The following is a 27711-nucleotide window of genomic DNA, read 5'->3' as shown; positions in this document are numbered from 1 at the left end:
AGGTCTAAAAGTAGGTAGAGCCAAGATTTGATTCACCAGACCAAGACGTACCTTCCTGAGATTGCAAAAGCCTGTTTGCTCAGTTGGACTAGAATTGACCATCAGTAAAATAACATGGGAGATGGTTTGATGCTCTCCCTACTACCTCACAGTTGTTTCCCATAATCAAAGTCCATGTCTCATTATAAGATGCTGCCCCTTGTTTATCCCAAATCATTCATCATTGAGAGAACATGTTCTCTTTTTGCCAGCACTGTAAGCTCTGGAACACTTCCCGCTGCCCTGTCGAAAGTTACTTTTCATGCATTATATTCCTTTTCTGTGCTGTTCTTTTTAAATCTGTGAAAGAGTATAATGACCTCAGTGGTTTTTGTGAGGACTAAATGAAAGGATACATTTAAAATACTTAGAACAGAGTGTTCAATAAAGTGCTAACTGTATAATTTTTAACAGCTATTTTTACTCCTCCCTATACTTAGCTGTCTTTTTTTTTTATTTCAAGTTTTACAAATGAATAGGTAACAAGTGGAAATGGCTTGGTTATTTTCCCCTCTAGGACAGTGATTCTCATATTATAGTATAGATACTGTATACCTGGGGAGCTTTTTATGCTGCAACTTGTTAACAGGCATTCAAATTAACTAGCCCCATCTCCCGTAATTCTGTTGAAGAAAGTCTGTTGAGCACACATTGAGAAACACTCTCCTGGGAGTAAACATGTAATTGAGGATTTATCCTTGTGCAAAACCTTTAACTCTACAGAATGAATGCCTCTTGGTGGAATTCAGGTCCCAGAGGCAAATGGGAGCAGCACCAGTAGACTTCCATTGAGCTCTGTGCAGCCAGCTGCCCTATTGAAGTTGGTGCCCTTTCTTTATCTTCTGCTCTACTTTAATTCTCCCTGATTTCATTCTAGAATACTTTGGAACCACCAGGTTACCAATGGCAGTGGTCCAGGCAGGGGAGGAGCACCATCTCACCCACTTTTAGTGTCACATCTTTCTGTCAGGAGGTCAATTTCAGGACCTTTTTTGTTTTTGGCTGCTTATGCTGAAGAGTCCTAAATGAATCCTCAAGAAAGGGCACACTTTAAAAGAATTCGATTGACTAGGTATGGAAAAAGTTATTGCATTTTCCCTCTTATTTATTATCCAAATTTACTATAACCTGCATATTTTATGGTGGGTGGAGGGATAATAAAACCTACTTTAAAATTCAGAGAGGAAAAAAATGTTATCTTGTAAAATGTTAAACACCAAAGATGAAAGATTTTCTTTTAGGACAGCCAAGGGCAGGGGTAGGGGGTACAGTTGTATGATATCTCGGGGACAAAGACTATCCCTACTGCCTTAAGTACTGTAGTGTGAAATGTGAAAGAGCATCAGAACCCTGAGGAAATTTAAGTAACAGAAATGTCATCACCTGGGAGAGGGATGTTTTTATCCAGGGCTTTATCCCAAACTTATTGACAGGTTTAAAAAAAAAATCTTAAATCTGAAGACTTTTGTCTCACTGTGCACCCTTTGCCACCCCCAAATCCACAAGGTCACATCCTGGAACCCTGAGGAAGGATAAAAAACTGAATTACTCACTCAACTTTTGGGTCCCAGGCCAGGAGTAATTTAATTGATAACTTTCATTGCAGTGGAAGAAGTGCCAATGAATTAACTCTCCTCTGTTAACATTCTGGCCTTGAGCACTTTAGCTAAAGCTCTTTACACTGTGAAAAATGGTGTCATATCTAGAATGGAGTGTATTCCATTCCTTTTGGGCTTCAGGTATGGGTCACTTGGATTAAGCCCCTTGTAAGTGAATGTCGGGGTCTGCTGGTTGTTAGCAGTATTACTATATAACTGCAGTATAGGATGATTCTCAAGGATCTTGGCTCTCATTTCTGATTTAAGAAGATACAAGGAATGGATTTGGGAAATATGTTCTCAGGACCTCAACAGAGAGGACTCCAAAACCTTTTTCATTATTTTCTGTGCTCAAAATCTCAGAGAAAGTAAGAGGTGATGCCATGCTGTGTCCTGAGCCAAGGACACTCTCCAGGGTTTCCAGGGCTGATTTCTAAGGCATATGGCTCTGTGGTCAGACAGATCTGAGTTTAAATTTCAGCTCTGCCACTGCTAGCTGTTTGACCTTGGATAAGTTACATAATTTCTCTCAGCCTTAATCTTCCATCTGTAAAAATGTAAATACATTAAAAGCTGTGTTAGGAAAGGGTGTTAGGAGGATTGCATAAGATGAAGTACAGTATATACTGTACGTAATACAATGCTGAGCACATAGAGAATGCCTGAAACAGCAACTCTTCACTGTTGCCAAGCCAAATTCTAACGTCCAGAGAAGCATGCCAGCTAGGGGACTGCTTGACATGATGCTTACAGCATTTATGGAGACAGCCACCCAAGTTATGGAGACAGCACTAGGGAAACATTTTGTCCCAATAGCACTGGTCTCAGCTTCTGTTTTCTTGATTAAGAAAAAAAAAAGCAGTATTTTTTTCTCATATGGGTTTGTGTATTGTTTCTAGGGAGACCAAAGAAGGGGGAAGAATTATTGTGGAAGTTGATGGCAAAGTGGCAAAAATCAGGAATTTAAAGGTAAGCCTGAAACTGTCTTCCTTTTTCTTTCCACTGAGGATCTGGTATTATTACAGTGACTTCTGGGGTGAAGATGTGTATGTGAATGTGTTTAGAGATGGGGAGTGGGAAAGGGAAGGGCTTACAAGGGGAATTGTGGGAAGAGCTTTGACCAATCACAAAGCAAATATAAAAATATGGCAGGAAATAAATGCAGGGCATGTGGCTGCTGCAGCCCAAGTGCTATCAAATAAGGTGCAGCTGTTTTGGAAACTGATCAGCAGCTGCTTTGAAAGTAAATACCAGGGGTATTATGGGGCCCGTGGCCAGCTTAAGTCATGCTGGGGGAAATCTGTGCTTATATTTAACTCACCTGACCACCAGTTAGACTTTGTCTCAAACTTCTTATTTGATATCACTTCATCTAGAAGTGTTACTAGGGATTTTAGTATGCATCTGCTAATGCAGGATTCATTTTGGCCATACTGAGGGCCAGGGTAAGAGAGTTTGGATCCCAGAAAGGAGTCAATCACTAGCCTGAATCTTGCTACAAATTTTCTCTCAGTTCTGACTGATCTTTGATCACAATTGGACAAACACTGGGAATTTCCTCCTCTACCCCTCACCACAGGCTAGGGCTAATTTTCTCCATCCCATTCCTCCGTTTCCCAGGCCAGTGGAAGTGGAAGGGTTTCTTTCTTTCTGGGCCTTGGGCAGTGGAGAGCGACAGGGAAGCTGGGCGTGTGACTGCTGCTACAGTCAGCTTGCAGGTGGTACTCAGCATTCCTGAGAGCCGACGAAGCTGACTTGCAGGTTGAGGGTTATCGGGACCCCAGGCCCCCCAGCCATGCCCACTCCTGTGTTACTCCTGTGATGTGCTCTGTTTCCTTTTGTTGGTAGCTCTCTGCTGAAAGAGATCCGAGCCTGCCAAACTTTCAACAGGAGCTCCCTAGGGACAAAAGGCCTTTCATTCTCTGCTGTCTCTTATTTATATCTCTGTTGCCTAATGACTTCAGCTGCTTTGTTCTGAAAGCTCATATTTTGGGTTCTTAAGAATAAATTCTGTCTAAGATCAAACTCTAATCTGCCCCCTGCACACCTTGTTGACTGCTTATTTCCCTGAGGTCAGTTGTCCTCTAGGAATCTCTTAGTCATTCTGACAGCCTCATTCTACCGTAATTTATGGTGCCTAGTTCAAGGGATTGTGTATCCCTGTCCAGAGTTTAAATTTTAAATGGTAAGACAGGCATTTCTGTGAATAATGCCATTCTCCCCAGTACCTGGAGGTCAGTACAGTTCTAAGTTCTAGCTCAACCCTTGTCTACCTTGGGCAGTTGGAGTGGTCCCACCTCTTCTGTCCAACATGCTTTCTAATTCACTTGGGGTGGATTCCCCAGGGACCTCTGTGACAGCTTTAGGTTGATAGAGCCTGTCAGGCCCAGGGGCTGACTTACTCATGCATTTCCAGTGTCCTCTACAGAAATACATAGAGAAGAAATGATAATGGTAAGAAAGGCTTTTTCTCTCAAACTGTTTTATGCCTCAGGGAGTTGATTTGTGAGTAGGTAGATAAGTGATAGTGTGACAGACAAATTTACTTCTCTGAGGCTTCACTCTACCTAACAAAGACAAAGGTTACTTTTTTTTTTCTTTTTTAGGTAGATATCATAACTATTCTCTTGACCAGTCCAGGTCTCTCTAGCTTCAGCAGAGAGGAATCAGTTACCACTGGCCAGATTCTTATATTATAGCAGAGAAGACACTGGATCCTATGTTTGATTTTAGGTGGACGGTCGACTCGATGGCTTTGGCGACTCCCGGGAGAAGGTTGTGGCATTTGGCTTTGATTACTGCTACTGGTCAGTCAACCCGGAGGACCCCCAGTATGCATCTCAGGATGTGGTAATGTCATTATTTCCTTCACTCTCGCCGGGTCTTTATAACTGGATAATTATTGGGAAATTAACATGGAATCTGAGCCCTGGCTATTTCTTACTTATGCTAGTTTGGTCAGAAACAAATGATGTTTTAATCTGAGAAACGGTGGTCAGAGGCATCAGTTGCAGAAAGAGCAGAGGAGATAGGAAAAGACTGCTTTTCCAGGGCCCAGAAATTGGCTTGGGTCCATTTAGGCTTAGGCCTCAGCCTAATTTGGATGACCCTGAGTTAATTCAGGTGATGTTCTGCTCCAGTGGTAGGGGAATGGGCTCACCTCAAACCTGGCCTTCTGTTGTATGCAGCAGAAGGGCCCAGAGTTCTTTGAGGCTGATCTTTTCTTAACAGCCTCAGGCTTGTGCTTGTGCCCCTGGGCTGAGTGCAAAGGGCTGGACAACTAGTCGGCCAGCCCACAATGTATGTAAGAGACATATTTTGATTTGAGGATTTTGAGGATCAGCCAAGGCTTTACTGGCTAACACTGCTGGTCACCCTTCCTGCCACTCATCTCTCCCACAAGTTTCTAAGGCGGCAGGTCTGACCAGATGGGTCTGCAGGACTTCTCTCTATTTATCAGAAGCAGCAGCACTGTCCTGATTGGAGCACTGTCAAAGGTCATGCATTTAGTGCCCATGATGGCCAGCAAGCCTTGCCTCATTCAATTCTGTGACCATGGATGGTAGCCCTTATCCCAGCAGCCACCAGGTTCCTCTCTAAAATTAGAAAAATCATTTGTTTGGCCTTTTGTGGCTTTTCATATGCTCTTCCTTACATGTGAAAGAAAATATTAGAGGAATATGTCCTTAGAAAATAGCATTGGAAATGGAAATATTTGGGGGCGAACCCTAGACAACCATTGCCTATCAGTCTATATACCCTTGAATAAAAAACCAAAGTATGTTTTCTGCTAAGTATTTTAGTCTTTTGTGAAGTGTTTCCTGATTATGCCAAAGAAACAATGTTACCAAGTTTGAGTGATTTAGAGGACAGCATAGGCATACCTTATTTTTTTAAACTTCATAGATACTGCATTTTTTATAAATTGAAGGTTTATGGCAAGTGTGCATCGGGCAAGTCTAGCCATGCCATTTTTCACAGCATTTATTTGCTTCATGTCTCTGTATCACATTTTGGTAATTCTCGTAATATTTAAAACTTCATTGTTATATTTATTATGGTGATCTGTGATCAGTGATCTTTGATGTTACTTGTTGAAGGCTCAGATGATGGTTAGCATTTTTTAGTAATAAAGAATTTTTTTCCTTTTTTATTGAGTTATAGTCATGTTACAATGTTGTATCAAATTCCAGGGTACAGCACAATTTTCAGTTATACATGAACATACATATATTCATTGTCACATTTTTTTTTTTTTGCTGTGAGCTACCACAAGATCTTGTAGATATTTCCCTGTGCTATACAATATAATCTTGTTTTTCTCTTCTACATCTACCTGTCAGTATCTACAAATTTTGAAATCCCAGTCTGTCTCTTCCCACCCTCCGCCCCCTTGGCAACCACAAGTTTATATTCTATGTCTATGAGTCTGTTTCTGTTTTGTATTTGTGTTCTTTTCTTTTTTTTTATTTTTTTAAGATTCCACATATGAGCAATCTCATGTGGTATTTTTCTTTCTCTTTCTGGCTTACTTCACTTAGAATGACATTCTCCAGGGACATCCATGTTGCTGCAAATGATGTTATGTTGTCGTTTTCATGGTTGAATAGTATTCCATTGTATAAATATACCACAGCTTCTTTATCCAGTCATCTGTCAATGGACATTTAGGCTGTTTCCATGTCTTGGCTATTGTAAATAGTGCTTCTATAAACATTGGGGTGCAGGTGTCTTTTTGAAGTAGGGTTCCTTCTGGATATATGCCCAGGAGCCAGATTCCTGGGTCATATGGTAAGTCTATTCCTAGTCTTTTGAGGAATCTCCATACTGTTTTCCACAGTGGCTGCACCAAACTGCATTCCCACCAGCAGTGTAGGAGGGTTCCCTTTTCTCCACAGCCTCTCCAGCATTTGTCATTTGTGGACTTTTGAATGATGGCCAGAATGGTGTGAGGTGATACCTCATCATAGTTTTGATTTGCATTTCTCTGATAATTAGTGATATTGAGCATTTTTTCATGTGCCTGTTGATCATTTGTATTTCTTCCTTGGAGTATTGCTTGTTTAGGTCTTTTGCCCATTTTTGGATTGGGTTTTTTTGTTGTTGTTGTTATTAAGTCATATGAGCTGCTTATACATTCTGGAGATCAAGCCTTTGTCGGTTTCATTTGCAAAAATTTTCTCCCATGCCGTAGGTTGTTGTTTTGTTTTACTTATGGTTTCCTTTGCTGTGCAGAAGCTTGTAAGTTTAATTAGGTCCAATTTGTTTATTCTTGCTTTTATTTCTATTGCTTGGGTAGACTGCCCTAGGAGAACATTTTTGAGATGTATGTCACATAATATTTTGCCTATATTTTCTTCTAGGAGGTTTATTGTATCTTTTCTTATGTTTAAGTCTTTGATCCATTTTGAGTTGATTTTTGTGTATGGTATAAGGAAGTGTTCTAGCTTCATTGATTTACATGCTTTCTTTTAGTAATAAAGAATTTTTAAATTAAGGTATGTACATTGTTCTTTAGACATAATGCTGTCACACACTTAGTAGACTACAGTATATGGAAACATAACTTCTGTATGCACTAGGAAATCAAAAACTTCATATGACTTGCTTTGTCATGATTATTTGCTATATCGTGTTGATCTGGACTGGTAATATCTCTGAGGTATGCTTGTACTGATTCTCTGCTGATGCAGACTTTGAAGATGGTGTATAGTTCTGAACCATGGAATTCCCCATCCTTCCTTTTTGAGAGGAACATGTGGAAACGATACCCTAGACCACTGTGAGATTTGTTGTTTCCCACATGTGGGTCCTTTCTCTTATAATATGAGCACCACACTTTTGTAGCCACAATGTGTTTGCTGTAAATGCTCAGCAGAAAAGGGCAGTGTGGGCATTACATGTTCCCTACAAAGTCTCTGTGTCCTTTGGAATTAGGAGGGCACTGGCAGGTCCAGGCTTGTCTTTTATCCCACACTCAAGCGGGTGTGAGATAGCTGGTTACTGTTGTTTGTACTGTTCCACTGAGATCCTCCAAGAAGAGCCAGGAAAGGAACTGACTCTCAGATAAGAGGACAGGACTCCTAGAGCAGTTCACAGCTGTGACTCCATTTATGGCATAGAAGACAGTGTCCTTTCTTTTAGCAGAAAGTGTGAGCATTTTGATGGCTATTTCAGTCCTCCCTGGCCATAGCACACCTAGGGCTGTTCTGTGTATCGTTAACTACTTTGTGTAACATTTGATAGATCAGTAATCTGGGAAGTGTGTGTAAACAAAACAAAACTATATATCTGTATCTAGTTATATACCAACAAGCTTGGGTGTGATTTTGGTGTGAGGCTCACATTTTACATTTATGTAGCTTCAGTGTATAGAATAATCCAGTGGAAGCCCAGAAGCCCATAGAGGAGGGGAACTCATAAATAAGATTATTCTTCTATTGCCTGATTTGAAGTTCGGTGGAAAGATCAAATGGGATTTGGACAGGAAGCCTGTGCAGAGAGATAAAACCAGTGTGTCCTGAGGTTTGTTCTGGCTTGTTTATTAATTGTCTAAGGCCCTCATCAGTCCTAAGGGGAGTCTGGATAGGAGAGGGAAGGAAAGGAATCTCTGTCAGAGGCAGGAGTAAGGCCAGAGGTCCCAGGATGGAGGCAGAACTCATATTCACATGATTTGGTTGGAGGGACTGACCACTTTGACACAGCAGTTGGAGCCCTGACTTAACCCTAATCGTTATGGCTCTGAGGTCACCAGGGGTAGGAGAGGCAGATTGTCATAAAATCATAGATCGTGGGGAGGGAACGAGTTTAGATGTCATCCAGTTCATCCTCTCCCAAAGTATAGCAATCCTCTCTACTGCATTTGTGATCATATTTCAGGGGGTGAGGGGAGAGGGGCCAGTCTTAAGGAAGTAAAATTTAGAGACAGTGAAATTCACCATGTAGTGTACAGTGTGCAGTTCTGTGAGTTTGGACAAATGCACCCAGTTGTGTAGCTTGTGCTACAATCAGTATATAGGACGGTGTATCATCCCCCAAATTCCTTCATGTTCCTTAGTAGTCAAACTCTTCTCCTTACCCCCAGCTCCTGGCAACTGCTGATCTATTTTCTGTCCTTACAGTTTTGTCTGTTCCATAATGTTATATAAATGTAATAAAACTGTATGTAGACTTTTGAGTCTTGCTTATTTCTCTTGATGTGATATATTTGACATTCACCTCCGCTGTTATGTGTATCATGTCGTATTCCAACCTTGATTCAGACTTATTTAAATCATTTTCTTGACCCAAAGGAATCTCATGGCTTTGGAAGTACTGATTCCTTTTTTTTTTTAATAGAAGTATGGTCAGTTACAGTGTGTCAATCTCTGGCGTGTATAGCACAATGTCCCAGTCATTGGAAGCACTGATTCTAACTGCAGAGAGTGAAAGCCCAAGTCCCTGGAGGACTGTGCCTCCTTCATCCCTGGGTTTCTTCCTTTTGTGAAGGAAGGACTGTCATCACCCTCAGAAGTACATCGCTGATTTCAGAATATCCAAATATCTGAGGGAAAACTTTCTCTGCTGGCCTTAGGGAGATTTTGAGCAATGTCATAAGCCATTGCATGATAGATGTCAACAAAAGTCATCTATTCAGTGTTGGCGCTGCCTCCTCCTCATAGTCTCTTTGAATGTTAGAGCTTGGAGGGAACTTAGCAGTCACCTAGGCCACGGTTTCTCAACCTCAGCACTCTTGATGTTTTGGTTGGATAATTCTTTGTTGTGGGAGGTCTGTCCTGGGCACTGTAGGATGTTTAACAGCATCTGGGCCTCTACCTACTGGATGCCAGTAGCAGTCCCAATCGTGAAAATCAAAAATCTTTCCAGACACTGCCTACTCATCTAGGCCAAGCCCCACATGTTCCGGATACAGCGAGTACCTTACGTCGGTTAGTACATACAGGCAGGTAAGGCCCGAGCAGGACAGGACCCATGCTTCCTGTGGTGGCCTTTGCATTGCAGTGTACCATTTAACTTCCCTCTCTTTCTGTTTATTTTACAGACTCAGAAGATATGATAAAGATTAAAATTCCTTAGTGCTTTAGCACTTCCCAGTCCTTAGTAGTGACACACTTGAGCAAATGGGTCCTGTTTTAAACAGACATGAGCCTCTAGAGAACAAGTCAGCTATTGTAAGTCCTACTGAGAGGCAGCTTCCTTGTTGAATATCTATAGACTCTGAAAGTGTATCATTTCATTTTATTGTCTCCCCAAATCTGTTAAACCTGAATTATTTACTTTCTTTGATAGATAAGGAAACCGAGGCACAGAAAGGTTACAAGACTTGCCTGAGTCCCTTAGCCAGTGAGTGCTGAAGCAGGGATTCAAACCCAAGACTGTCCACCTCTCAGTTGTGTGCCATTTCCACCAAGCCTCACTGACTCTCGAAGTTAAACAAATCCCATTTAGTCGACTAGTGATCTGGTCATCTCTTTATTCACATTATCTGATTTAATCCCTCCAATAGCCTGAAAGGTAGATTTTATCCTTTTGTAGTTGAGGAAATTTGGCTGATCTGCCCAAAGTCACACAATAAAAAAATGAGTCTTAGGTTTGAACACAGGATCATTTGAATGCAAAGTATTCTTTACTGCATTATACTGTAAAAAAGAAAAAAGAAAAGGGGGCAATAGGAAAAGGAAGAGATGAAAATTGAGGAAGAGGAGAGAGGATGAAGGAGAAAGAGGAGGAGAGAAAAAAGGTTATAGTGAATGGGGATGGGCAGGGATAACACCCCCGTCTTGTACATTACCTCATGACCCTGGAGTGTATTTCTTAAGGCAGGTCGTTTTTGGTCTAAGCTATGTTTTTAGTCTTTAATCTTTGGACTTGCAGTCAAGGCTTTTCATAAAAGTTGACCTACATTTTATCTGGCTTGAATCTATATTAAAGTTAATTGGCTTCTTCTCTGAAGTTAGACCTGGATTTGAATTCAGGCACCACCACTTACGAGCTGTCTTCCTTTGGACAAGTTACTTAACCTCTCTGAGTACTAGTTTCTTCAACTTGAGTTACTGTGAGGAGGAAACAAATTAATGATATAAAGTGCTCAGCCCCAAGCTTGGCAACAAGGAGTTGAGTAAGGGAGGTCACAAGTGCTGTGGCTTGGGTCCCTGTTGTGATTACCACTATCACACACAGTATCACAGGGTACGAGGGAAGGGAGACCCATGCTTCTTTCTAAGAGTTGAGCTAGATTTGAAAATCTGTTCTTTGAATCTGGTTGTGATCCCTTCTGGGATTAGTGTGCTCCCCTTGGAAAATTAACTACCCTCCCTTCCTCCTGGTCAGGAACATCTGTTGGAGCAGGAGTCCTCTGCTCAAGCATATTGTGTTTGGGTGATTGTGTGTTTGTAAAACTTTCCATGAGGAGCATTAGCTCAGCTTTACCCACCAAGGGCTGTAACTGGCTGCCAAAACAAGTGCAGACTGAGTCAACAGAAAGCGCGTCAGGAACAAAAAGTCACCAGCCCTTTGTGGAAAGCAGTTGCTCCTAGTCTCAAGGGAATCTTTGTTTTAAAATGCTCTGTTCTTTGGCTAAAACACAGTACCTAAAACGCTTGTGGCTTTTCCAGATAAAAAAATCCTGTGAATGAGCAGGAGATTTCCTCCCTACAACTGCTGAATCCAAAACTGAAATGATCGCAGCAATGTTTTTGTGCTTGTTGTTGTTTTAACATTGTTTCATCTCCACAGTACACTGAACAGCAACACACAGAACATCCATTGCCTACCCTGGAAGAGCCCTGGTAGGGGGTGAAGGAAGGGGGGTGTGTGTGTGAGAGAGAGAGAAAGGGGGAGAGGGAGGGAGGGAGGCAGGGAGAGAGAGAGAGATTTTTTGGTGAATATTTTCTCCAGTTCTGGACTTCAGCTTGAGAATGTTAGGAACTTGGAGAGGCTTCAGAGGAGAAGCCCACACACCTAAAAATGATTAAAGGACTGACTGCAGGAACCAAGAGGAAAGCCACTGTCAGTGTAGGAGCCTTCGTGTGCATTCTGCATGTGATTATTTAATGAAGGACTGTTGCTCCGGGGGGCGGGAAGACAGGTGATAATAATGCCGTGCAAGTACAGAATAGGATGATTATAACAGTTCATGGAACATTAGAATAAAATAGAGGATTTTCATTGTCATTAGGATAAAATAGAGGTTTTCAGATGAAATTGCATAGGATTGTACGTAATTAGGACATGAAGAGCAACTTGTGCGGAATTTTGAATCCTGATATGTGGTAGCTAACTAGTTTGACTTTAGAATTCCAGAATACTGCTGTTAAAAGAAATGCTGGAGACCATTTAAGACACTCACTTTAAAGATGAAGGCCTCAAGAGACAAAAATAACAGTTACAGAATTTTTTTTCCTTTCTTTTTGGCCAGCCCAGAATTGTGCTTGACGTTGCAGGGAAGTGCTTGTTGCTTATTCTAATGACGGGGCCATGAACTGCAATACAGAGCTTCCTGCATGACAGGAAGTGTGCCGCTTGGCTGAATCCCAAGGAAAGAGCTTGTTCTTTAGACTGGACCTATCACTGACTCTGTACTCCAACAAGATGAAAAAATTGCACTATTGCCATCTGGTAGTGTGGGGAAATGTTGAATGCCTTTTACTGTTATTACGGCTTATCTAATGTGACCGGGCGGTGACTAGTTAAAATGCTGCCACAGAAGTAGCATTTCTGTGTGGGGACCACAACCCATTATAAGATGAAGACAAATGATCTATTACCTCCTGCCTCAGAAAGGGTGAGGTGGAGAGGAATATTACCCTCCCTTCTGTTGTATGTCCTGACTTGGGAGTGTGAATGAAGGCTCTGGAGAAGAGGAAAGACTGTGAAAGAGCTACTGAAACTGAGGTGGGACCTTGGAGAAGCAAGAGGAGGGGGAACATGAGAAGAAACTAAAGTGAGAAGGAATTTGAGGGTTGACAGGGGTTAGGATTATACATCACTTTTTGCAGTGGATATTATCTCCAACTTAGGTATAGGAACAGGCTCAGACAGGTTGAGTAGGCCACACAACCAAGTGATGGAACCAGCTTTGATTGTGTGATTCCAAAATTCAAGCTCTCAAATGCTTTACCAAACACAGCTCTGTTTATTTCTGTATTTCCACTGCTGCAAATCTTAAATGATAATTAATGGTTATTGGGTTGACAATTCAATTTATGCTTCAGTGGATGACAGGCAGATTAGGACTCTGCCTTCTTGAATCTTGCTGCCTGTTTTGAGAAGGCAGTTTGCCTAAGTTAGAGAACCACAGACATCTTTGAGTTTCTCTGTACATCCCTTTCCCTAATGCATGTATGTGCTAGGGAACTGGGGAGCACGTGGGCGTCAAAGCATTTTCTCATGAATAGTTGCAGAGCTGTGTACATTCCATTACTAGCGCTATTTCTTCCCAACCAAGATGGAGACAGAAGTAGAGGGGCGAGAAGTTTATAAGAGAAAGCCTTTTTGTGCAATACTTGGATGGGGATCTGCAGGCATGAGTGGGGGAAGGGAGATTACCATGAGTGTTTCATTTCAGTACGTTCCCTCTGCCAATAGCACAGCTGCTCAACTCCATAAGCATGACCATCGGCTGGATTTTAAAGAAATAAGGTCATTCTTTTGGCTTCAACTAACTCATTTTTCTCCTCTCTAGAAATTTGATTATAAATCTTTAAAGATTAACTTTTAGACTCAGAAAAATCTGAAGAACAGAGATCCTTGACACAATGCTTTCTGTTGGTGCTGAATGCACAAAAATGAACAGAAACTGGAGAAATCTCAAAATGCAAAAACTTGTTTGGATTCTTTTTCTCTTCTGTGAGCCAAGGGTAACAGATATTTCTGGTGGTATCTTGAGTCCTTGAGATTTAGGCTGGAGAGAGAGGTTATCTGTAGGGGAGGCATCCCCAATGCTTGATAGTCAGCTGGAGACCTGGGGCAGCCTGAGCATAAATATAGATAGAGGTCCTAAGACAGTTGTCCTTGACGTCTTCCAGACGTTTTCTTGCTTGCATCTGCTATGCTGAGAAGTTGCCCTATACTCCACTCCCTTTACACTTGAATTTGGCCTGGGTTTTAAAGGATTGTCAGTTATTTACTTGAAGAAGAGAGGTGTAATGGTGGAGATGATCACTTTGACAGTCTTTGGAAAAACTGATTTGCAAAATCATCTGAACAGGAGGATATAAAGTAAAGAGCAGCCCTTTGAACAAAAGGTCTTTGTGTCCACCACAGCGGGACAAGTGTGCATAGGCAGACTGATAACAGTAGGCTTCTCCAGAGGAAGCCACCTGGTCCACATCGCCAGGTGCTAAATTCTCTCCCACATACTTGCACAATAAGCCTGTGTCCAAGTTCCCTCTCAGCACCTTTCAATGGTCCTCTGTTTGGGGGAGCCAGTCCAGCTGACCAACAAAAGGCCCCTTCTAAGTGCAGTGTTCTAAAAAGAGTTCAGAGAGGGTGGGGAAAGCAATGGGACTCATTTCTCTCTAGTTCTATGCTCAGCAGAAAGCAGACAACTACATAAAAACGTGTCAGCAAATTAGTTTATTAAAATATTTTGCTATAAAGGCCATACAAGCTAATTGGAAAATATTCACACAATACAGAAGGATATAATGTAAAAAGTGAAAATGCCTCCCCCTCCATGCCTCCTCACCAGTCTCGTTCTCTAGGGGCAAAACCACTGTCTGCAGTTTCCTTGGTATCCTTTCAGACATTCTCCAAACATAAGTAAGCATATAGTATGTATCTTTAAAAAAAAATACGAAGGGGCTTACACTGTACATACTATTTTTCAACTTGCTTTATTCTACTCAATTTATCTTAGCCCTAATTTATTTGTAGTACCTATAGTTCCACCTCATTGTTTTAACGCTACATAGAATTCCCTTGTACAAAGATAGCAGTTTAACAAGTTTTCTAGTGATAGACAGGCCATTTCCAGCTAAATATATACTATGATGTGTCCTTATATATTATAATTGTAATTCCATAATTATGTAATTATGCTGTTGTATAATATATAATATATTTCTGTTATTCTCTAATACAAGAGTGAGCACCTTTGTATTTTTGCAAGTGTAATTGTGAGGTAAATTGCTCCAAGTGCAGCTGCATGTTTAGAGAGTATGTATCATTTTAAATTTTAATAGATATTTGTCTAATTGCCTTCCAAAAAGATTGTATCAATTTACACCCTTAACAATAGTGTATCAGAATATTTTACCACATCCCTTGTCAACACTAGGTGTTATCAGTCTTTAATCTTTACCTCTCTGATAGGTAGAAATAGTGTCTTATTTTTGGCTTTTCTTTTTTTATAACTGAGATTGAGCATCTTTTTATGTTTCTTGGCCATTTGTATCTTTTCTTCTCTGTGAATTATGTGTTCATGTATTTTCCCCATTTTTCTACCATATTGTTCATCTTTTCTTATTTTTAAGAGCAGTTAGAATATTAAGAAAATTAATTGCTATGTCATATGGTAATTTTTTCCATGATGTGTGTGTGTGTGTGTGTGTTTAAATGTAGTCAAATTTATTGACCTTTCTCTATGGCTTCCTAGTGTGTTAAGCTTAGAAAGGCCTTTCATTCTGGGAATATGAGTATTTGCTATTTTTTTTTCTGGCATGCTAATTGATTTATCATCTTAGGATTTAAATATTTGATTCATTTGAATTTTTTGATGTAAGACATGAGGTGGAGCTTCAGCTTTTTTTCCCCCAGATAGCTAGCCGCTAGTCTCATTACCATTTATTGAGCACCCATCTTTTCTCCACTGATAGGAAAAACGCACTTTTATCATTTATTTAATTCCTGTAAATACTTGGGGTCTCCTTTAAAACTTTTGTTTCATTGATCTGTTTGTATTCTTGTGCCAGAAGCACACTGTTTTCAAATATTCATGAAAACATATACCATACTGTCTTACTATTTTTATTTAAAAATTTTTTTTAACTTTAATTTTTTTATACCTTTATTTTTTGAGGGAGAGGAGCTAATTAGATTTGTTTATTTATTTATGTATTCATTTATTTATTTTTGATGGAAGTACTGGGGATTGAACCCAGGACCTTGTGCATGCTAAGCCCACACTCTACCACTGTTTTACTACTTTCCTCTATTTTACTACTTTTTAATGTTGGACTGGGCAAGTACCTTCTCATGTCTTTCTCCTGGTTAATAATATCCTGGTTACTTTGGTTTTTGCTCTTCTCCAGAAGGCCATGTGCTTCTCTGCTTTTGCTCATGCTGGCTCCTTTTTCTAAACTATCTCACCTCCCTGCTTCTGCCATTCAGTGCTGCTTGTTCTTCAATAACCAGTTAAAAGGGTACTTCCTCTTTGAAGTTGTCACTGTCCCTTAGAGCCTCATGGTATCTTGTTACTTTCTTGTGACACTCTGCATATTAACTAAAATTAATGCTCTTTGGGTACATGACTTTTTTTTTTATTAGACTGAGTGACCCTTGAAGTCAGACTAGGCCTCATCCATCTTTGAATACCCTACATTTCCTAACACATTTCATTCATTCATTCAGTGAGCATTTAGAAGGCAGCTGTCATCTACAACACAGTGGTGTTGAGTGCTGGGAATGTGGAGTGGTGTAAGATGTGATCCTTGCCCTCAGAAAGCTTACAGTCCTGTTGGGAATAGTAATTATTATTATTCAAAATACAATATTTATATTTATTTATAAATAATTTTTAAAATAAAAATAATAAACAATACCAAGCATTCAAGTGTTAAATGAATGGTGCTTACATTAAGTACTTCAGGAATCCAGAGGAATAACACACTCTCCCAAGGTTGCTTTAAATGAGTTCAAGGGAGGTCATTTAGTCAGATGGAAAGGCATAAGCAGAAACTGTAGGGCAAGAATATAGGAGAAGTGTTTGAGTGGATTAGGTGCCAGCTCAGGGTGACGCTAAGAGGATGTAGTCACAGTGCCTGTCTCTCCAGGTGTTCCAGGAGGCCAGACTCTCCCATTCCACCTCTGAGCTGCTCCAGACTCCTAGTAGATATGGAAGCTAACCTTAGGTTTTCTGGTACAGTGACGCTGTGGTCTCAGGAGCATGCTGGATACTTAGCTGAGTCCAGCAGATACAGATCATGTCACACAGGCCATGATGGTTTTTAACCTGAAGGCAGGAGGCAGAATATCTTGGGTTATAGAAATAGCATTCACTCACTCAACAAACATTTACCTGTGGTGTGCCAGGCATATGCTAAGTGCTGGATAAGCTAACAGAGAGAGAGAGTTATGAGTGTGTATGACAGAGACAGAGTTTTGCTCAGTTTCCTTTATCTCACTTGATGTATCACCTTTCCTGCTAATCAGATTTTGAGCAAATCTAATGTCTCATTCAAGATTCCTTCTTTTGTAGAGGTTTTAATAGGCTATAGTGTCCATACCATCTTTCTGTCCACCTTGCTGTTGCGCAGACATCACTGTGTTCCTTTGTTTCCAGACCTTTGTTTTGGGGCCATGGTATCTCCATCTTTGCTACTTTCTCTGGAGTCTGACCCTGGGCCAACATATAGATCTGTTCTTGTTCCAGAATGTTAGAAATACCTGATTTCCTGTAGAAGAATGCCTCCTAGGAGCACATTACTGGTTTTTCCTTCTGGTTGTGCTGGTTGAGCTTTACTAAAGACCGTGTGTGTCCAAATGTCTCCTTTCAGTGAGAGGGAAAGGATATGCTTCTTATTTCTTGGGAACAAGATATAGAGAGCCTAGGGTTTCTGCCTTGCTCCTCAAAGTGTAGACTTTGGTTTTGCCTAGAGCTTGTTCGATGTAGACTTTCAGATCCAACCCAAATGTACTTACTCAAAATATGCATTTTAAAGAGATCACCAGGTGATATGTGTGCACATGAAAGTAATTAAAGAAGCAGATTCAGTTCCAAAAGGTCTGGACTACATTTTTAGTAATAGGATTCTAGAGTATATGATATTTTGCACCCTAAATTATACAACTCTGAATTGATAACTGCTTTTCCCAAGGCCCAGATAACTACACTTTTGCTTTGGCCAAAAAATGTGAATTATTCCTTGATCGATACTTCTCTTACTTGTCTATCTGGCTAACTCAAGAAAAAAGCTGTATTAGATTCTGGCATCTCAGGCAGACCTTGATGGCTTTTGGTCTATTGGAATAAATAAGCTTTATATCATGTGATTTGAATAGCCTTGGTTTTCTTATCTTTCAAGAGGGAGTGATAATCCCCACCTACCAACATCATAGGAATATTGCGAGAATAAAATAATTAGGTGTGAGAGGACTCTGAAAAAATTTAGAAAGATTAAATGAGTATCAGTTGGTGTTGTTATGGCTACATTATATTCTCTGGTGTTTCTGTACCAAGAAAAACAGTCTCTTTACAGAATTCTATATATTGCTAATGAAAGTATCTTCTGCTCTTAATGCTTTAACAAAAATATTTTTCTTTCAAAAATACTTCCATTTATTAGTTTTTAAAAATAGATAATATATGCACATGGCAGAAAAAAACAGTACAAAATGACAGAGTGAAAAATATATCTCTTTTCTATCTCCACCTATATCCTTCCCCTATGCTGAGGCAGTCATTGTTATTAATTTCCTATATATATTCCTAGATAGTCTATGCAACTATAATCATGTAACTGTGTATGTCTTCTCTTTTAAAAAATGGTAGCACACACATATTATTCTGAATCTTGCTTTGTTCAGTTAGTATATCTTGGAGATATTTTCATATCCATATATATGATTACCTTACTTTTTTGGTGGTCACATAGTAACAGTGTGTGCAAGTATACTATAATTTATTTGCTACTATGAACTTTTAAACTGTTTTTTAAAAATATTTTTCTTTTTTTTTTTTTAATGGAGGTCCTGGGGATTGAACCCAGGACCTTGTGCATGCTAAGCACACACTCTACCACTGAGCTATATCCCTTCCCCCTAAACTGCTTATGTCTTTATACTTACAGTGAATTTCTTGTAGGCAGCATGTATATAATTGTGTCTTGCTTTGTTTTCCTAATCAGACAGTCTCTGCCTTTAATTGGGGCTGTTTAGACCATTTACATTTAATGTTATTAATGATATAATTAGGACAATTGTTTTGCTGTTTTTTATTTGACCTATCTGTTCTTTGTTCCTTTTTTTGTATTTTTATGCCTTTTTTGGATTGAGTATTTCTGTGATTTCATTTTATTTTTGTTGGTTTATCAGCTCTCTTTGTTTTGTCAGTGGTTGCTTTAGGATTTATGTTAATGGTATACATTTCTAACTTATCACAGTCTATTTTTAAATGATAGTATATTACTTCCCACATGAAATAAGATACGTTAAATACTTCTATTTCTTCTCTTTTAGTTTTTATTCTGTTAAGCCATACATTTTATGTCTACATATGTTATGAACTCCATAATATATTGTTGATAGTTTTGTTTAAGGAGTAAATTATCTTTTAAAGAATTCAAATAATAAGAAAAAAACTTACTTGCCCATGTAGTTACCAGTTCTAGTGTTCATTTCTTTTTATAAATCCATAGTTCCATCTGGTGTCATTTTCCTTCTATTAGTACATTCTTTAACTTTATTTCAGCTGTCATATTTCAGACAGTGCAAAAATGGAAACTATTTTGTTTTATATCTGACAAACCATGTAGTGTTAAGTCTGGTATCAGCAGATGATCCACTTTGGTTTGTGATTGCTCTACGGACTCAGCAGAGCAAATCTGAAGTTAGCATCTGTCTCCTAAACCAAAGGCAGTCAGAGCCTTTGACAGGTACAGTGACAACAGGCTGTGGCTTCTAGAGCATGTATGGGAGAGTTTTCCTTATATTTTAAAGCCAAACAAAATCAGAAGTTGACAATTTACTGTGAAACATTTTGGAGCATTTCCAGTTGTAAGTCTTAGGCTATCCAACATCCTTGTTGGTGCTTGCTGTTCTTTCTGAACTGCATTTTTTGGGGCAGTGGGACAGGAGTTCACCTTCCTATTTTATTTCCTGGGATCTTAAGTTATGGGTGGTCGTTACTGTATACTGGCTCTAATTATTCTGTGATTTGCATACCTTTACATAAACTCAGCTTCCAGCAAAAATAGTCTTTTTAGAATTGTGAGCAGGTGTGGGGATGAAGGGAAACAATCTGTATCTTCTGTTTACATCTACCTGGTTGGCCCCCTTTTCTCTCACCTCTCCCTTAAATCAACATTAGATTTGATTTATCCCTTACTTGTGAAAGCTCATTAAGGTCATTTAATATGTTATTTTACCTTGTTCATTCATTCATTCAACATACATCTTACTGAAAAATACGCCAAGAATTGTGCTAGGTGTTAGAAATAACCAATTAGAATTGGACATTGTACTTACCCTTTAAAAACTCATAGTTCTTGAGGGAGACAGATACATTAAGAGCTAATTACTTCACAATGTAGGAAATACTGTAATAAACTTTTTAATCAAGCATTTGAAAAAACTCAGAGGGAAATAGGCCTTTTTGTTGGGGGTTGCGAGGGTAGATTGTCAAAAAGTTTAGTTCGTAGCGTGACTGCTCTTTTCAGGACTGAGTAGGATTTAAACCTGTAGTTCCCTTCCAAAGATGGAAAGGGCATCTCTTCTTAAGACTAGAAGGTGGTGCTTCACATACATGGATTTAACTACACAGCTTGGTGAATATCCAAAAAGATCAGTGACTTCTCAAACCAGCACATGAATCATTCACTGATCTTAACTTGGAGTTCCCTCCTGGTTTCATTCGAAATACTGTTTACTCGTATAAAATAGGTGTCTGAATCATTTGATTGAGGCCGGCTTTTTAATGTATTAACTTGATTTATGATCATTATGAGGGAGCTAGTTTCAGTGAAAACCTCTCTTCTCTCTGCAGGAAAGGCAGAGTGGATGGTTTCTCATTTTTCAAGTGTGATGCAAAGGAGTGTGAGCTATTTATAGACTCACTTCCCCCCACAGACTGAACACAATGGAAGACTGAAATCAAATGGTGACCAGATGTGCCCAGCATCCCTCAGTTTGTATTTAGAAGTTGGAAAAGGCAGAACTTCTAGGAAGTTGGTCTCGGGGCAGAAATGGACAGACTCATAAGATCGTCTGTATACAAACAGCCCCTTATATCTGGTCCCCAGTAGCGGAAGAGGTAAACAGAAGTGTGTGCTCAAAGTCATTTTTCTTCTGTCCCTCGAAGTGAGGGATTTTTCCTTTGTTAGTCGTTTCGTTGCTCAACTCTTGTCTCTGTAGTTAGGCAGTTAGACAAATACAAATGCTTTCTGGGGATACAGGCTGGATTGGTGTAGGAGGAAGAGTTAGTGCAGCTTCCATGCAGTTGGTAGAGATACTGGTTCTCTTCAGAAGAGAAGAGATCTGACAGGAATGGAAACCCTTAATTACTCTTTTTTCTATACTATTCCTCCCCTATTAAACTAACCCCATCTTGTTTGTGGTGGTGTTATGGTTTAAAGCACAAACATGTAGTGGTTTCTAGCTGGTATTGCTTTTCCTTTTCTCCCACATTAGAGATTTTGAGAAAACAGAAGCAACTTCCTCCTTCAGTAAGCATCTGGCAACATTCCCATGTAGTTTAGAGATTTGATTTCAGGGTTTGGAAAAGTTGTGCTTAATTTTGGAGAATGTTCTCCTAACCGACTCACTTCAGTAAAGTAAGAAAAGAAAATGCCGTTTTTTTTGAGAGCGTACTCTGTTCCAGGTACTGAACTGAGTACCTGATTCATTCACTTTTCACAGCAACCCTGTGAAGTGGATTATTATCATCTCTATTGTACAGATGTGAACACCAAGGCTCAAAGAGGTTAGGTAACTTGTCCACAGTCACACTATTAAGGGGTGGAGCCCAGATTGAAACCCAGATCTGCTGCCTCTAAAGCCCTTGCTCTTTCCTCTACATCCTTACTCCTCCTGACTATGCGCTTGCCGCTGGTATTTGAAGTATGATATGAATTAGCTGACAATTAGAAACATTTGGACTTTCAGACTTAGCGTTTATGATAGGAAAGGACCCTAGGAATCATGATGAGGAAATGTGTTTTCAGGCCTCCCTGTTAATTCTTCCCTCTGAGATACGGAGAACACTGCCTATTTTTAGTTTTGTATCTGAAACAAATGCTCGTCTACAGGTACAGTCAGGGTGTTTTGTTCTGAATCCCCTGAATAGACCTAATTGACACAACCACTGTCTGAGACACGAGAAATAGCTCACACTTTATAGCAAATGGATGCTTCATCTCACATATTCCGACTTAGGGGCCAGATTTTGAAGTGAACTTTTGAAATGGTGGAGTGTAACTGAAATGCCCATGAAGGAGCCTGGGGTCTCTGCACTAACCCTGCCAGCCAGTGTGCTCCTTTCCTTCCTGGCACAGCTCAGTATTGCCTGGTACCCCTTTTTGGGTAGGCCCTTTCTCATCTGTGAAGTCCCCCGGCGTGTCCAGTTACATAAGGGGGAGGGAAGGAATGAATGCAGGACCTCCAGATTGAATCCAGAAGAATTTTAGTATATGTTTTTGAATGAGATGACATCTTACATTGTTTTCTAATTTTATCTGAATTCCATCAGCTTTAATTCCTAAGTATTTTTTTCCCCCAAGTATTTATTTTTCAGCAAAGATGAACTTCATCTGCTATGGATCTGCCACATAGAAGCAGTTACACACCAGAGAGAATGAATCTCAGGCGTTCATCAGCTCTGTTAGGGTTTTTAGAGGTTTGTTAACTATGTTCCATTGAAAATCACTCTTAAGTTCCTGAGTGGCTGTCCAGGTTTGTGTCACTGCATCTCTTGGTTGTTATCACCAGGTAATTGTGATCTGAGTGTTCACCACTGTCAGGTCCCTCTTCCATCATCTCATTTTTTGTCTTTTGCACGTACTTTAATAAGTGGCTGTGACAACTCCAAGAATCACTTTTATTCCAGGGCAGTTGGCTAAGTTGGAGTCAAGCTTTGTTTATTTTGTTGAGGTGACTTGAGGTGAGGGGTTGAGACACTAGAAGTACCACATGACAAGTGTAGTTAAAGATCTTGTGATTCTAACGTGCAGCCCTCTCTTCTGCACATTATGCAGTCTTCAGAGTTGGAGGAGGGAAGTACGGCTCGAGGGAGGAAGGCCCCTACCCTTCTGATGCATAAGGCAGATACTGTTTAGATCAACACAAAACTGATCTCTTTAACTAGACCTTGGATTGCTGAGACTGATATGCGCTTCAACTGGGCTGGCTGAGCCCGATGGTGAAATCGGAGCTGTCTTGGGGACTCAGCTCGTTTGCTTCTCCAGCATTAAGGATGGTCTCTAGAGACCCATTCAGACTAAACAATGTTAAAAACAGGAAATTTGCTCCTAGCAGCATGGTTGCAGGAAAACTTTTTCCTCTTAGGCAGGAATGAGAGTTAAAAACAGAAACTCCATCCCCCAGGCTTGTTTTCTTCTAATGTAAAAGTAATATTAGCAACTTCAACAACTTGAAGCAGCTTTGTCCTACTTGGTTGCCTCTCAGAGGGCTGCCTAAAGGGACCCATTACAAAAGGCAGTAAAGAGCCCTTGTGAACACATTAAAAAAATACGGAAACAGTGCTATGTGGAGGATACTGACCTGGTGATGTTCATCTTGGCTGAAGATCACAAATGTGGAATTAATGCAGGCAGCATTTAGGGGAGACCTAGAGAACAGCCATCACTTAATTTTATGCAGCACACATTTATTGTGTGTATTTTGGATTCAGTCCAGAGATTATATATTCATTTATTCAGTCGGTGTTAACTGAGCGTGTACTGTGTGTTGTACATTGGTGTCTGAGATGTGTGATGTTCTTTTTCCCCTTTAGTACCACAGGGGCCTGCTTGGGTTTGCTTGTGACAGCCCAGGGCATCCCTGGATCTGGGGATCTGACTCTTGAAACTGTTGCATGACTTACTGCTGAGGTAGATGAGGGTGGACAGGTGATTGTTTGGAAGAAAAGAGTGAGGACAAAGAGGAAGCTAAAAACTAGGGAGGAAATGTTCTTTTCTCTCTTACCCACTGTGATTTCACTCTGCCTAAATAGTCCAGTGTTGAGAAAGGCTTCTGAAGCCCCCAGCAAATGTGACCTGGGCCCTCTCTGTCACCCCAGCCTTTGTTCACAACCCGTCCTCTGGCTCAGTATGTCATGAACAAGCTTCTGCAGTAGTGGAGACTGTGTGGTCAAAAGAGTCTTTGGCAGATGTGTGCCATAATTTTTTGCTGGTAAAAAAGCAGAACTACTCTTTAAAAAACTTTTTATTGAAATATACACACAGAAAAATGCACGTCTTATAAATGTACAGCTCAAGGTTTCTATCCACTTGAATTTTTACAAGCTGAGCATACCCACGTAACCACCATCCAGATCAAGAAATAGAGCATCCCCAGCACCTCAGAAGCCCCACTTGTGCTCTTTTGAAACACATTGTAAAGCTCTTTCCTGGGGCTTTTTCCAGTAAATGCTCTGAAATGTTGAGAGGTGAGCTGCTTATGGACGGGTCTCTCATCTCAGTTCCAGAGTGATGCTCATCATGCTGCTTCCTCGTAGACCCAGCAGAGGGTCTTATGATAATGGTCGAGAATAGCCTCTGCCTTTTGTAGGACCCTATTAAATGCTATGCAGTGTGTTACAGTGATAGAGTTTGGTTGCAGGGGTTACTCTTATATGTAGTTTTTGCGTTTCCTGGCGAAGAGAGACTGAAACATCAGCAATGGAGAGACCCACCCTGTGCAGAATAGACCCAAGAGAAATCAGAATGGCTCCTAAAAGTGCCTCAGGGTACAAATAGAAAATTTGGACATAGGTATAAATCCTTCTACCAGTAATTTACTGTGTGACTTTGAGCAAATTACTCCTCTTGGGACATCAGTAATGTCCCTACCTAGCCTGCTGATCTCTTAAGAGAGGACAGGCAGGCCAAACGCAGCCCTGCCAGACTTTTATTTTTATGACTTGCATCTGTCAGTATTAATCTCTTACATCCAGCCCTGGGCTAGTTTCTAGCCATAGAGATGAATTTCAGTCTGTTTTCACTTTGTTTCTTACTATATACTTAGATTTATAAAAATACTGAATTTGAAAAAGTGCATTTCTTTAGCAAATCTGCATGTCATGCAGAACATCTTCAAGACAGAGTAGATCAGTGAGGTTTTAGTATGTGTGCTGTTTATCATCCCTCCTCAGTTTTGGTACTGTTTGGGTTGAGTATAGACTATATTTAATAGTTATATGGAGGATAGTATTCCACCACAGCATTATGAGTTATTATCCACACGCAGACAGAGCAACTGGCAAGCTTCCTGGGAGCCATGCCTGTGCTCTGGGGTAGCTGCATGCTTGATCATATGGCCCACATAGGAATGGAAGGTATGTACACAAAGAAGTGCCAATAAGAAGAAAGATCATAGAGTTAGAATTTTATAAATGGGGCAGACTTTTGAAAGATCATCCATCATCCAACGTTGTTTTTTTGTTAAGACTGTGGACTGGAGAGGAACACTGCCCGGGTGTGAACCCCACCTCTGACATTTGCTAGCTTTATGACTCTGGACAACATTCAGTCGCTTCATCTGTAAAATGAAGATGATAATAATGATACCTACTTTATAGGTTATTGTGAGGAGTAAATTATTAATACATGTAAAGTGCTTTGAATATTACTGTTATGTTTCAACAGTAAATAAATTATTCTTGTCGTTACTTTAATATCTATTGTGACACTAGACAGTCAACTATCTGAGCTTTTTTTTTTTTTTTTTTTGCTAAATGTAAGTCAGTATGGGATTGAGATGGAATATAGAGTTTCCTCTACAGAAATTTTCCTTACAGCCAACTGTGCTTGTACACGTTTATTTCATAAGATGAGGGCATCCATAGCATGGGAAAGAAAATCTCACAATAAGGTTTTTTTCTGGTTGAAACAATTTTATTGAGATATAATTCACATACCATAAAATTCATCCACTTAAAGTGTATAATTTAAAGATAGTCACAGAATTCACAGAAAAGTTTTTTAAAGCCTAGTCTGTCTCCTAGACATCCTCTCCGTGGTGAAGAAGAACCACGGCGAGCTTCTGTCAGTTCCACTCTGCAGAACTGGCTGAAGTTTTCTTTGTAATAATAGTTCTCAAAGTGAGGTCTCCGGATCAGCAGCATTAAATTATCTGAGAACTTGTTAGAAATGCAAATTCTGTGGCTCTGCCCTAGGTCTACTCAATCAAAAATTCTGGGAGTGGGGCCCATCAAACTTTTTAAACAGCCCTCCAAGTGATAAAATGTATGATAAAATCTGAGAACCACTGCTTTACAGAGTCTCTTTGTAGACAGGCAGGAGCATAGTCTTAATTACAGGTTGGGGGCGGGATTCAATATTGGGAAACATCTGTCTTAAATGAGCTTAAACTTCATCGTGTAGTGTTCTCTGGTTTACAAAGTGCTTTCATCAGCACGTGTTGTCATTAGCACATGTATCAGTCACAAAATTGTTGTGTAGGTACCATTATTTCTACATTCTAGAGGGGTTGATAAAGACCGCTGTTGTCTAGTAAGTTGTAGAGCCAGAACTCTGTCATTTGGGGTCTCCTGAGTCCAAATCCTGGCCTCTCTCTAGCACCGCGTAGCTTTTCCATCCTCAAGCAGTGAGAGAGCTGTTTTTGGTCTGGCTTCCTCAGTAACAGACCCTGAGACAAGGAGTTGTGTGAAAGTCATTTACTAGGAAGTATTGCCAGGACAGAAGTGGTCGGTGGGGTGAGGAAATGAGACCAGCAAGGGAAGAAGGCCACGCCACTCCACAGAGGTGCTTTGAAGACAGAGTAGAGAGGCTTCCTGATCAAGAATGTTCTGAGTTTTCCTCCACCCATCAGTCACTAGTTAAGACTGCCTTCTATAGAGTATCTGGCTCTCAAAAGGAGTTCTGGTGACCTGAGGGCAGTCCTTCAAAAAAGAGACAAGGAGACAGATACTGACTTGGAAGTTAAAGGTCACCAGCTGCCTGGTGCATCTGAAAATGGTAAAGGAATCCAAGTGTAATAGCAGAACATTAACAGCACCAGTACAACCATCATAGCTGATCTAGAAGACTGCAGCAGGGAACCAAAGAGTTGTGAAATACATGCTGGTCCCAGAGTGGGCTGTGGCAAAACCACTCTGTGTATCCTGTCCCCATAACTTCCCGGGAGAGCCCTGCCCCCTTGCAGTTTCTCATTACGCGCCATGGTCAGTAAACACTCAGTCCTATAGCCTCCTCCCTACTGACCCACATGTAACATGAGCCAGAAATAAACTTCTGTTGTTTTAACCTACTCTGCTTTGGGGGTTTGCTACAGTAACTTAACTAAGCTTACCCTGACTGATGACTCTTCAATGTTGAGCTTACTGAGTGACTTTAACTTTGGTACAATATCAGTTATTGTAAGAAAATGGGTCAAAGGGATCTGTCCGTCTACTTTCACTTTCTTTTTAGTGATAAATGATATTAATGTATTTCTAAGGATTAGAAGGCCTTTCACGTATACAGGACTCTCTTTAGTGTTCTCTGTTTCCTATTCCTCTTAGAACCCACACACCCACTTATATTTTTGAAGAAGTTGACTCTAAAAAGGACTTCTGCCCTACAGCTAGGGATGTACAGCAAACTATGGCTGTGGGTCAGATCTAGCTGCTACCTGATTTAGTCAAGTTTTATTGGAACACGGCCATGCCTATCCGTTTATGCAGTGTTTATGGATGCTTTTTGTAATACAAAGGCACAGTTGAGTAGCTGTGACAGAGACCATATGGCCCATAAAGCCTAATATATTTGCTGCCTGGCTCTTAATAGAAAAAATTTGCTAATCCCTATTCTGTAGATCCTTAATTATTAGGAATAGAAAATTTTCCAGTTGATTTGCCTCAATTATTGCTGGTACCCTAGCTCTTGGAAGTTCTACCTGGTGGGATGAAGGCCTCCTGGATCTGTGATATCCCTTTATTTTATACGTTATCCTGAAGGCAGTGAAATAGCTTATACCTCTT

At 40.3% G+C, this 27711-nt stretch overlaps 1 protein-coding gene across 3 annotated transcripts in view; it reads left to right on the top strand.

Moving 5' to 3' along the window:
• STARD9 (StAR related lipid transfer domain containing 9) overlaps positions 1 to 27711 on the top strand; it is a 111283-nt gene that overhangs the window by 2389 nt on the left and 81183 nt on the right. For all 3 annotated transcript variants that reach the window (XM_064485676.1, XM_064485677.1, XM_064485675.1), the window contains exons 2-3: positions 2537 to 2606; positions 4371 to 4487. In XM_064485676.1, the coding sequence (XP_064341746.1) occupies positions 2537 to 2606; positions 4371 to 4487 (187 nt within the window). The remainder of the gene's footprint in view (positions 1 to 2536; positions 2607 to 4370; positions 4488 to 27711) is intronic.

Source organism: Camelus dromedarius, chromosome 5 (genome assembly GCF_036321535.1).
Source record: "Camelus dromedarius isolate mCamDro1 chromosome 5, mCamDro1.pat, whole genome shotgun sequence".
Classification (NCBI taxonomy): Eukaryota; Metazoa; Chordata; class Mammalia; order Artiodactyla; family Camelidae; genus Camelus; species Camelus dromedarius.
This window is presented reverse-complemented; position numbering and strand designations above follow the sequence as displayed.